Consider the following 11889-nt stretch of genomic DNA (forward strand, 5'->3'; position numbering starts at 1 on the left):
ATTGGCCAGATAGTCCCCCGTCCGGCTACTCAACGTAGTCAACGTTACTAGTCTGAGTTTACAGTGGATGCACCCTACAGTGGATACTTATAAGACATCCTGTATACTCCACTTTTACGGCCTGTTTGTGTTCCAGTGGTATTGATTTTGTTATGTCTATTGTATATGATGGGACTAGGGGATGTCTATATTAGTCTATTGTAGTTATTGTGATGGGACCAGGGGATGTCTATAGAAGAATATATGAATATGAAAATTTCTGCTTTATTTTATTAATTTTATAAATACAATACATACATCCCCCTAAGCTAATCCTAACTTCTATGGAGATGGATTTTTCTCCTTCATCTCGGTTATGGTTTACAATTACAATTCATATACATAGGTAAATAACTACGTAGGTATATCTAGGTATTTTCAGAAGAAGAAGAAGAAGAAGAAGAAGAAGAAGAAGAAGAAGAAGGGTGAGGAAAAAGATAGGCAAAAGAAAGGAAAAATCAACATACCTATACTATACTAAGTAAGTACACAATACTTCAAAGCAAATCTCCCTCCTCTCTCTCTCACTCTCTCTCTCTCACTCTCTCTCTCTCTCCCACTCTCTCTCTCACTCTCTCTATCTCTGTTTCCCTTATTGTTAGGACAAAAACAAAAGGGAGAGAGACAAAAAATAAAGATGATGAGCTGATGACATTAAACATAGAGAGAGTGAGTGAGACAGAAAGAAAGAGAGAGAGACAATGTGTGAGAGAGAGGGAGAGAGGAAAATTCACATTAAACACCTCTTTGAATTTCACTAAGTATGATGAGACAAGGAAGGAAAATAGAAATATTATAGAAAGAGAGAGAGGGAGAAAGAGAGAAAGAGAGAGAGAGGGAGAAAGACAAAATACAAAAGAGGAAATAGGAGGGGGGAGTTTAGGAGGAACAAGGACAGCGTTAGAGAGGGAAGAACCCCAGTTGGGTACCATAACCTTTTTTCTATAGGAAGTCGACTACCAATTGGGTACTGGGCTTACTACCAGTTGGGTCCGGTATATGTACCTGTAATCACTTGGATGAAAAAATGAGAGTTTTAATTTTTAACAAGATTACAATGTTCTTGGGTTGGGTTGATTAAAAGAAAATAAATAAACCAGGCATCAATTTAAGTGTAGGACCCAATTGGTACTTAGACCCTCTTACACCCATATTTATGATCAAAATGCTGGGTCTCAGCAAGTGCTCAAGCATCCATTCCAAACATCTGATTGGCCAAAATTTGTTTAAGACTGATCTGAGACCGAGAATTTTCGTTCATAAATACGGGTGTTAGACCCGGGAACTAACTGGTACTAAAAAAAGTAAAAAAAGTTTTGAGACCCAACTGAGTTCCTCCCGTTAGAGAGAAACAAGGGAGAGAGTGAGATGAAATGAGGAAAAATTAAGAAAAAACTCAGATTGAAGGAGAGAGACAGAGAGAGGGTTGAATGGGGTTGGAGGGAGAGAGATAGAGAGTTGGAATGAATGAGAAAGAGTGAGTGAGAGGGTTTAGAGTAAATAAAATAATTTGTGCTGATTTAGAAATAATGACATTAAATGATAATGGAGTGGAAATATGCAGATTAGATAAGGATAGAGAGATGGAAAGCTTTTGTGAAAAAACAGAGAGAGTGCTAACATCAGCGTTTGTGAAATTTACATTATACTCTCTCTTAGGGATGTTGCGATATATCGAAAACCGATATATATCGATATATTTTTCGTCGATATATCGATATATATCGATATATTTTTTTGGGTGATGATGTTATTTACCTATTATTATTTTTTATAAAATGATGAGGAAAGTATTGTGATCGACAAATTTTTCGACCTTCGTTTTTTGACGGATCTGGACGTTTTATGGTCCAATTGCCCCAAAAAAAGAGGGTTTCGGATTGTGATCGACAAATTTTTCGACCTTCGTTTTTTGACGGATCTGGACGTTTTATGGTCCAATTGCCCCAAAAAAAGGGTTTCGGCCAAAGGTCCGTGTGTGTGGGGGGGGGAGGTGCGGGTGTGTGTGTATTTTATTTTTATGTGTATTTTATTTTTATTTTTTGTGATAGTAAGTTAAGTGAGTGATTTTGTTTTATTTTTGTTTTTTATAAATATAAAAATTCCTATTTTACCTGCCTAAATAATTTCTAGGGTTCAAGCAACTCTAGGGTCTAAAAGTAGCCTTATTATCGTAAAACGCAGTGTAAATATCTTGTAACCCCCAAAACAAGAAAAAATGTTAAATATATCGATATATCGGCGATATATCGATATATTTCCCCCGATATATCGATATCGATATATTTGAGGGGCCGATATATCGATATATCGATTTATCGATATATTTGCAACTCATTTACATCCCTAAACGCGGTAATAAAATGCGTGCTACACGTACAACATAGGATAATCTCACCCCCGTATGTATGAAATCTAAAGATAAACTTAAGTTTAACTTGAAATGAAAATCTTGCCAAATTTCATGAAATCTAGCCAGTTATCTCAAGAAATGCTTCACAACACAAACAGGCGCATTCACAATAGACAGTGTTGCCAAAATTCGTCTTGACGGTCATCATTCTGGAGGAGGAGAACCATCAAAGAAAGGGAGTTCTGGAAATCAATTATTTCTTATTTCACATAACTTTAGTTAGACCATTTACCCATTTAGTTTAAAAATCATCTACATAAATAAAGGGTTTTTTCGGTCAGGCCAATATTTCAACATGGGACTATAGATTCTAGAAGTCTGGAGTATTTCTTATGCTATCTGGAGGAGGAATAAATTCTGATCTGGCAACAGTGGTAACATATAAACAAACGCCGGAAAAGTCGGAAAATCGAAAAATCCGAAATTTGTGTTTTGTGAAAAGAATTTTCCAATCTGATTTTAAATTCAAGGGACATTTCCAGTCAAGGGGTCCTGTTAATGCATGGAAAGCCATTAACACCGTCCAGGCAAAGTATTCTTTCTATCTTCCGAAGGTAATTTTTTGTTTCGATAAGTTCTACTAAAACCATCAACCTGTCTAACTCACAACCATCTCAGTCCATTATTGGTAAGAAAAACTACTAGCGTTTTGTAGTTTCCATAATGCCTGTTAGTAGCTTTGAAAATGCACCTCTTGAAGCATCCTTTTAATGTGGGTTTGTACCCCGCTAAGAGACAAACCTATATCAGTGTACTAGAGGTTTATGTTGGATGGGAACATAAGGTTTATGTTGAAATGTTACCTTTGGTTACCTTGGAGTATGCTTGGAGATTGTAGGTACTTATCTGAAATTTATTCTAAAGGTGTGCAGCATAGTCAATGCTGTTGATTGATGGTCAAATGATGTAGTCTGAAACCGTACTCTGGCTCAACAACATCTAGATTCACCTTGTTGATCAAACAGTGATCAATGCTCCACAGCTTTACAGTCCTGATCATACTCCTACTTCAACAAACATGGAACTGTACCTAAGTCAATTTTCATGCACTTGTGCAGGAGCACATAATTAATTTCAAAATCTTTTTCATAAAGTTTTAAATTAATTTTATTGTGAAATATTTGCATGTTTCATGATTCTGGTTTAGTTTGGATAAGCATTTTGACTGTGTTGTTCAGTAGAGGTTGTGTTTGATATGCTTAATAATATGTAATACCTATGGACATGAATAAAAATATTAAAATTCAGTGTTGTGTCATGCATGTAATCTAGGGAAGCTGTGAAAATTTCACGAGATGTCCATGTAGTATTTTTTTGTTGTAGTTTTTCTGTGTATGTATATTTCCTAGTTTCTGTTTCCTCCCTCTTCTCTCTTTTAGATGTCACCTCAGAATTGTTTTGAAAGTTAATCTACTTACAGAAGAAAGAAATAGTAGAAACATAGTCTGATACTAAGTACTTATGATTGCAACAAAAAAATGATACTTTTGGGTTATGATATAATTCTTTCACTATCTCAATATTAACTTAGTGCTAAATCATCCTTGTCTAAAACTTTAGCAAACAACTAAAATTTGTGTTGACTTAAATTTTTAATTAATATTTAACTTTAGCAAGTTTGTATTGACTTGAATTTTCAATAAAGATATTTCCACTAGGAATGCCAGAATAAGTCATTATTGTTTTCTATCTTACTTGTCTTTCAGCTGAAATGTCTCAGAGATTTCAGGGCTCTCAAAACACCAACCAAGCCCCTCTGCGGTATCCACCACCCTCGGGGCCACCTATGAGATATGGAAATCAAAACATGGCTGTAAGTGTCTGTCGCGTATAATATCTCTAGTAGCGCGGTCAAACTTCCTTGACTTGGCAGGGTGGAGCGCTACCGCGCTCCTTAATCATACAAAAATTCTTGTAGAATCTTCCCATTGCTGGGTATGTAAGCTATTTAACTAACTAAAAACTCAATTTCTCTTGTTCACCCCTTTTTTAATTAAACCCTTGGTAGGATATTTTTATCCTTCAGCCCTTTTTGAGCAAAATTATTCTTCTTTCAGATGCAGCCCAGGCCTGGCTTTACCCCTACACCCCCAGGGCCTAGACCAGGAGGGCCAGGGGTGCCTCCAAACCAGCAACCTCCATACACTGGGATGAGACCAAGTGGTCCAGTAAACCCCAATATTGCCAACAAACGGCCCAGTGATGCAAGACCTCCGAATAATCTCAAGAAGTAAGCACTTTTTTTTGTTTTTTGTACTTGCAATTATAGGTACAGTATCCACCATTGTTAAGCATAGGGAATTCAAATTAGAAGGTACAACATATCAATTTGTGTGTATGAGCACTGAGGGATGAGCTTGCTACAACTACAACACATAATTTCATTAGTTTGGTTTACATTAAACTTGAGTTTCTGTGCTGTAGTTGTATCCTGCCCATCCATCCCTTCTACAGTGTGTTAATCAAATGAGTAAGAAAAGACACTTTAATAAAAATTAAAAGACAATTGAGAGAGGCACATTATAAATATTCGTGTCATTAGGTCCTGTGTACAAGAACACCAGAAAATAACCCGTTGAAATCGAATTATGACTTCAAATTTTGTCAGTGGTGGGTATTAAACAAGATACCTTCCCAAAGCAAGCAAAAGTGTTCCCCTAAATCGTTCTGATTCCCCTTTTCTCCCCCAGTGATTACCAACATGGTCCTCCCGGACCGGGACCAATCAAAAAGAAGAAGAAACTGGCTGACAAGATTCTACCCCAGAAGGTGCGGGATCTAGTACCCGAGTCTCAGGCTTACATGGACCTCCTGGCTTTCGAACGTAAACTGGACTCAACTATCATGCGAAAGCGGTTGGATATTCAGGTAAGAAAAATCGTTAATTAGATGTTTAGGTTAAAATAGGTAGGTACTTGTGTATCCAGGTAGAAACTGTTGGATGTTTAGGTAAAAATGGTCAGAAAAACATTGATTGTTTAGGTTTAAAGGATGGATATTCCAACGTAACAGCGGTTGGATAATATTTCGATATACCTACGTTTCAACGTTTCAATTAACTTTGGGAGTCAAATACACCTCCTGCTCTGGTATGTAAGTTTAGTATGATTGCTCACTGGGCCATTTAGGTTACCTCTATGAACTTCTTTTATTTTAAAATCCAATATGTCATCACCTTTCTTTTTCATTTTTTCTGGTGCATCATCACAATGATTGTTCGTGCTAATGCACACAAAAAAAAAAAAAAATCTCACTAGCCAAAGTGTTTTACTACCATTGACCAAGTGTTTCTACTACCATTGACCACGTGTTTCTACTACCATTGACCAAGTGTTTCTACTACCATTGACCACGTGTTTTACTACCACTGACCACGTGTTTCACTACCATTAACCAAGTGTTTCACTACCATTAACCAAGTGTTTCACTCGTGTTTCACAGGAGGCTCTCAAGCGTCCGATGAAACAGAAGAGAAAGTTACGGATCTTCATTTCCAACACGTTCTATCCTGCCAAGGAGTCCGGGGAGGGAGAAGAAGGGAGTGTGGCGTCCTGGGAGCTGAGAGTGGAGGGGAGACTCCTGGAGGACTCCAAGAATGATCCCAACAAGGTGAGAGGGCATGCTACGGGATGGACATGCTACCACACAGACCACAAGAGTCTAATGTAGTAGTTATTAGTCCGGGGAGGGAGAAGAAGGGAGTGTGGCGTCCTGGGAGCTGAGAGTGGAGGGGAGACTCCTGGAGGACTCCAAGAATGATCCCAACAAGGTGAGAAGGACATGTTACCACACAGACCACAAGAGTCTGATGTACATAGTAGTTATTAGTCCGGGGAGGGAGAAGAAGGGAGTGTGGCGTCCTGGGAGCTGAGAGTGGAGGGGAGACTCCTGGAGGACTCCAAGTTAAATTAAAAACAAAATACAAAGTTGTAAAGAAGTTCAGACAATTTTCCTTGTATTCTATTCTCAATATTTAGCTCTTCATCTTTTTGTCAGTGAACTACGCTTGTTCTATCTTTCATAACCATTATTAACATATCTTGTCTCTTTCATCTTAGTAACTTTTTTCTGACAACTCAAAAAATATATCACCATTTCTCATCATCACTTGTACAGGTACCTACATACACACAGATCGCCAGTTTTATCATTCCCAGTGATAAGATCACTTGTACCCTTATTTCTCACATCATTGCTAAAATCACTACTTGTTCTACCATAACCACTGTTGACATCACTTGTCATACCACATCACCACTGTTGACATCACTTGTCATACCACATCACCACTGTTGAGATAGCTTGTCATATCACATCACCACTGTTAAAATGACTTGTCATACCATTATCATTGAGATCGCTTGTTCTACCATCACCACTGTTGACATCACTTCTTGTACCATAATCACTGTTGAGATCGCTTGTCATACCACATCACCACTGTTAAAATGACTTGTCATATCATAATCATTGAGATCGCTTGTTCTACCATCACCACTGTTGAGATCGCTTGTTGTACGACATCACCACTGTTAAAATGACTTGTCATATCATAATCATTGAGATCGCTTGTTCTACCATCACCACTGTTGAGATCGCTTGTTGTACGACATCACCACTGTTAAAATGACTTGTCATATCATAATCATTGAGATCGCTTGTTCTACCATCACCACTGTTGAGATCGCTTGTTGTACGACATCACCACTGTTAAAATGACTTGTCATATCATAATCATTGAGATCGCTTGTTCTACCATCACCACTGTTGAGATCGATATTTATCGCGTAAACAACAAAAAATGAGTTGGTAAATCACCTAGTTTCATAGACATTTCGGGGAAAAAATACTAAGAAATAACTACGGTGGTGTGAAACGCTTTCATAATCACACTAGGCCAGTAACTGCCCACTAGCCTTTAATCCAGCTATAGCCATTTGTACAAACTGGCTTGCGCAAGTGAATCGTAGAATCTGAACACAGGCTTGAAGTTTGCAAAAAAAGTAAAAAATCCATGTTCATCTCACAGTTTTGTGCAAGCTGCACAAACCGGCATGTGCAAACCAGTTTGTACAAATGACTTGAGCGTGTAAACCCACCTTTAGAGGCATTACACTCTATGTAAAAGCTTTGACTTGGCAAATTAAATGAATTTTCTTTATTTCTCCTGCAGGTGAAACGCAAGTTCTCTTCATTCTTCAAGTCCCTGGTGATAGAGTTGGATAAAGATCTGTACGGACCGGACAATCATTTGGTAGAATGGCATCGTACACCTACCACGCAGGAGACTGATGGATTCCAGGTATGTTGTTGCTGTTGTTGTAGCGGCTTTTAGCTTTCGCCGAATGGTGTTGACAGAGTAAAGAAAAGACATCTTTTTGTATCTGCCATACACCGGGGGGATGGTCTCTAGCCATGTTTAATTGGCTCGTCCTGAACCGCAGTCAACCATCGTGAGGACTTGTGCTTATTCTTTAAAAGCAGGGAGAACCCTTTGAAACTGCCAGCTAGCTAGGCTGGTTAGGGTTAGCTGTTCTCTCTGTTTATAGTCCCACAGCCAGACGCTAGTCTACTCTCTGTTTAACGTCCCCTAGCCAGACCAGTTTAACGTCCCCTAGCCACAATATGTGTTTGAACCAAGATTAAACACAACATATTTTGATCCCCCGGACTAAGAAACTTGAGCTGAACTCGAATTGCAAATTGAAAGCTCACGAGTTTACAAACTTTTGATGTAGACATTTTCCCCGAAATTTGAGTTATATATTAAAATCTCTTGATATATATGTATCTATTATCTATCTACTTACGGAGGTACTTTTGCATTCAAAATACAAAGGAGCTTTTCTTTATTTACCGTTCTATCACCACATGGGTACATACCTGTAACAGAGGATAGAAAAATATGCTGTTAGGTAGTTATAGATAAAGTGGGTTTAAAATGTTTAACTCCCTTATTCTTGCATTACATGTATATTGTATACCGCACCCCATTTTTCTCTTATTCCATTCCCACATCATATACTTACCTACGTATTTATGTACCTACGTTGTTGTTGTTGTTGTTGTTGTTGTTGTTGTTGTTGTTGTTGTTGTTGTAGCGGCTTTAGCTTTCGCCGGATGGTGTTGGCAAAATAAAGAAAAGACATCTTTTTGTATCTGCCATACACCGGGGTGATGGTCTCTAGCCATGTTTAATTGGCTCGTCCTGAACCGCAGTCAACCATCGTGAGGACTTGTGCTTATTCTTTAAAAGCAGGGAGAACCCTTTGAAACTGCCAGCTAGCCAGGCTGGTTAGGGTTAGCTGTTCTCCTCCCTGTTTATAGTCCTACAGCCAGACGCTAGTCTTCTCTCTGTTTAACGTCCCCTGGCCAGACCATGTACCTATGTACCTATACGGTCCTTGTGTTTATACACTTCAAACAGGAATACAGCAAATACCTAGATCTAAGTATACCTACAGAATATGCTGTGGAACAAAGTTCCAAATTTTTTAGGTTTTTTTTTTCTTCCATAGCTCTTGATTTTGACGAAAATGGGGAGTTAATATTTGTAGGGACTACCGATCTCAATTTGGGCCTATTGCAAAGAGTTCACTCTGTTGATAGGTAAGGTATACCACACCTTTTCAGTTTCAGGAATTGCTAATAGAATACCTACCTGGATTTCAGATATTCAGATGCCTTAGCTTAGGTGATTGAGGAAGAGTAGGATGAGGAGGAAAATAACGAATAGGTGGAAAGAATAAGTGGAGAGAATAAGAAAGAGGAGGAGGAGGAGGAGGAGGAGGAGAACAAGAAGTAGAATTTAAATACATAGGTCCTCTACCTTTCCCCTCCTCTCATTCTAAACCTATCTTCCCCTCCTTTCCCCTAAACTTCACTTCCCCACCTTGCCCCTCTCCTCTCCCTCATCCCTTCCATCCTACACTCCCCTCCTTGCAAGTCGCAATGTTAATTTAATTATTTTTTACTATAATGTTCATCAAGACAAGGTTTAACCCTTTCACCCCTAGAGGGACAATACGTCCCACAAAATCATCATTTTTAAAAGTGGGATATATCATCCCAGATTTATATAAAAAAAAAAATCCGTTCTCAGTGTTTTCAAATGCTTATTTTGAAATCTAAGACGTCAGTAAAATTCACTTGGCTAACTTGTCTGGTTTTGTCTCCAGATCGATTTTTGTTCAGTAGTCCTAGAAGGACATAAAACTTTGTAGAGGTCATATTTATAGCCCAAATAATAATGCCTGATCAGAAAGATTGAAAGATTCTTCCTAAAGTAAGTCGGAGTGAAAGGTTTAAGCAAAGGTTTTGGTTTCCTTTCTATTTCAGCTTCCTTGTGTTTTCATTTTAATTAACATGCTGTCGCATCACTGATTCGTTTTTCGAAAGCTTGAGTAGGTACCTAGGTATTGTTCATAATGAAATTTACCTACATAGTTACCTACCCAAGTACCCGTCTACCTATAACATACCTACGTTAGATTATTTATTCTTATACCTACAAGAGTGAGAAATTTACCTACCTATGTACCTACCGAGTACCGAAGTACCCACCTGATTATCTAACTACCTGAAAACGGCTACTTTCCCTGTCGCGTATAATATCTCTAGTAGCGCGGTCAAACTTTCTTGACTTGGCGGGACGGAGCGCTACCGCGCTCCTTAATACCTACTCACCTTCCTACTTACCTACCTACTTATATTTTCCTTTTTGCTTGTATGTAGGTAGTTTAGATTATTTAAATATACCTACCTGTCTGGGTAAGGTTTTGTTTAACCCGAGTAAGGTTTTGTTTAACGTGAGTAAGGTTTTGTTTAACCCGAGAAAGCTTTTGTTTAACCTGAGTAAGGTTTTGTTTAACCCGAGTAAGGTTTGTTTAACCCGAGTAAGGTTTTGTTTAACCTGAGTAAGGTTTTGTTTAACCCGAGTAAGGTTTTGTTTAACCTGAGTAAGGTTTTGTTTAACCCGAGTAAGGTTTTGTTTAACCCGAGTAAGGTTTTGTTTAACCCGAGAAAGGTTTTGTTTAACCTGAGTAAGGTTTTGTTTAACCAGAGTAAGGTTTTGTTTAACCAGAGTAAGGTTTTGTTTAACCCGAGTAAGTTTTTGTTTAACCTGAGTAAGGTTTTGTTTAACCTGAGTAAGGTTTTGTTTAACCTGGGTAAGGTTTTGTTTAACCTGAGTAAGGTTTTGTTTAACCTGAGTAAGGTTTTGTTCAATCTGAGTAAAGTTTTGTTTAACCCGAGTAAGGTTTTGTTTAACCCGAGAAAGGTTTTGTTTAACCTGAGTAAGGTTTTGTTTAACCAGAGTAAGGTTTTGTTTAACCCGAGTAAGTTTTTGTTTAACTTGAGTAAGGTTTTGTTTAACCTGAGTAAGGTTTTGTTTAACCTGGGTAAGGTTTTGTTTAACCTGAGTAAGTTTTTGTTTAATACTTGACTGAGTTTGTTTGTGAGGCTGATGTGAGGTTTTTCACCTCGAAATTTGTATGAATGCCTGACAACTATTTTGTGTATGCAATATGCAATGTACAATGAGTACATGAGAGGACAGAAGAAAAGAAAGTAATAAGGAGAAAGCATGGAAATAGAGAGAGAAAGAAGAGAAGATAAAGAAAAAAACATGGAAAGAGAGAAAAGGGAGGAGTGACAGAGAGAGGTAAATAAAGAAAGAAAGGAGATAAAGTGCATGCAAAGAAGAGAGAGAGAGAGAGAGAGGGAGGGAGGAAGATAAACTATAAAGGTAAAAAATCTGGTGTGAACATCACACGACTTTCTATTACATTTGAGTATCGAACCCACAACTTCTCAACTCTAAGTCAGAGAGTGCTAAAAGTAGCACCATTCGATTCCGCGTGAAAAATCACATGGGATCAACTATTCACGTGCTCATTTAGTAACGGTTCACGAATAAAAGGGAAATTTGTCGACACAGGGAAGTATCGAACCCGCAACTTCTCAACCGTAAGTCAAACAGTACTAAAAGTAGCACCATTCGATTCGGCGTGAAAAATCACATTGATTAGAATATTCACATCCAAATGACCAAATGTTTTCGATGTCTCTTACCGTGTATACGAAATAAGGGTTAATGAACATTCACATCCGAATGACCAAATGTTTTCGATGTCTCTTACCGTTTATACGAAATAAGGGTTAAGCAACAATGACTTTGGTTAACGATTGTTCTGCAGAATAAAATAAAAAATCCTATCTACCCTAATCCTAAACATAGAGCTTTTTGCTCTCAGTTTTATGCGGTTAGAGTGGTCGCTCCCCTATATCGTCACTTTGATCTACCTGCTCAATGCTCTATGTGATACACTCTCCGCCCCGCTCTACTTGAGCGTAGTGTAGCGGTTGTTCGCTACGAAATTAAAACGGAAATGAAACACTCGATTTTTTTTTTTTTTTTTTTTTTTTTTTTTTTTTAT

The 11889-nt window shown here is 38.0% G+C and overlaps 1 protein-coding gene across 1 annotated transcript in view; it reads left to right on the forward strand.

Annotated features, from left to right (window-relative positions):
- Window positions 1-2829: 2829 nt before the first annotated feature.
- LOC103515120 (brahma-associated protein of 60 kDa) overlaps window positions 2830-11889 on the forward strand; it is a gene marked incomplete at its 3' end in the record, with an annotated part of 11418 nt that continues 2358 nt past the window's right edge. Inside the window, 6 exon segments of the mRNA XM_008480042.3 lie at window positions 2830-3006; window positions 4159-4265; window positions 4510-4682; window positions 5143-5320; window positions 5894-6061; window positions 7626-7754. Coding sequence (XP_008478264.1) covers window positions 4164-4265; window positions 4510-4682; window positions 5143-5320; window positions 5894-6061; window positions 7626-7754 — 750 coding nt within the window.

The sequence above is a fragment of the Diaphorina citri genome, unplaced genomic scaffold, assembly GCF_000475195.1.
Source record: "Diaphorina citri unplaced genomic scaffold, Diaci psyllid genome assembly version 1.1 scaffold1282, whole genome shotgun sequence".
Classification (NCBI taxonomy): domain Eukaryota; kingdom Metazoa; phylum Arthropoda; class Insecta; order Hemiptera; family Psyllidae; genus Diaphorina; species Diaphorina citri.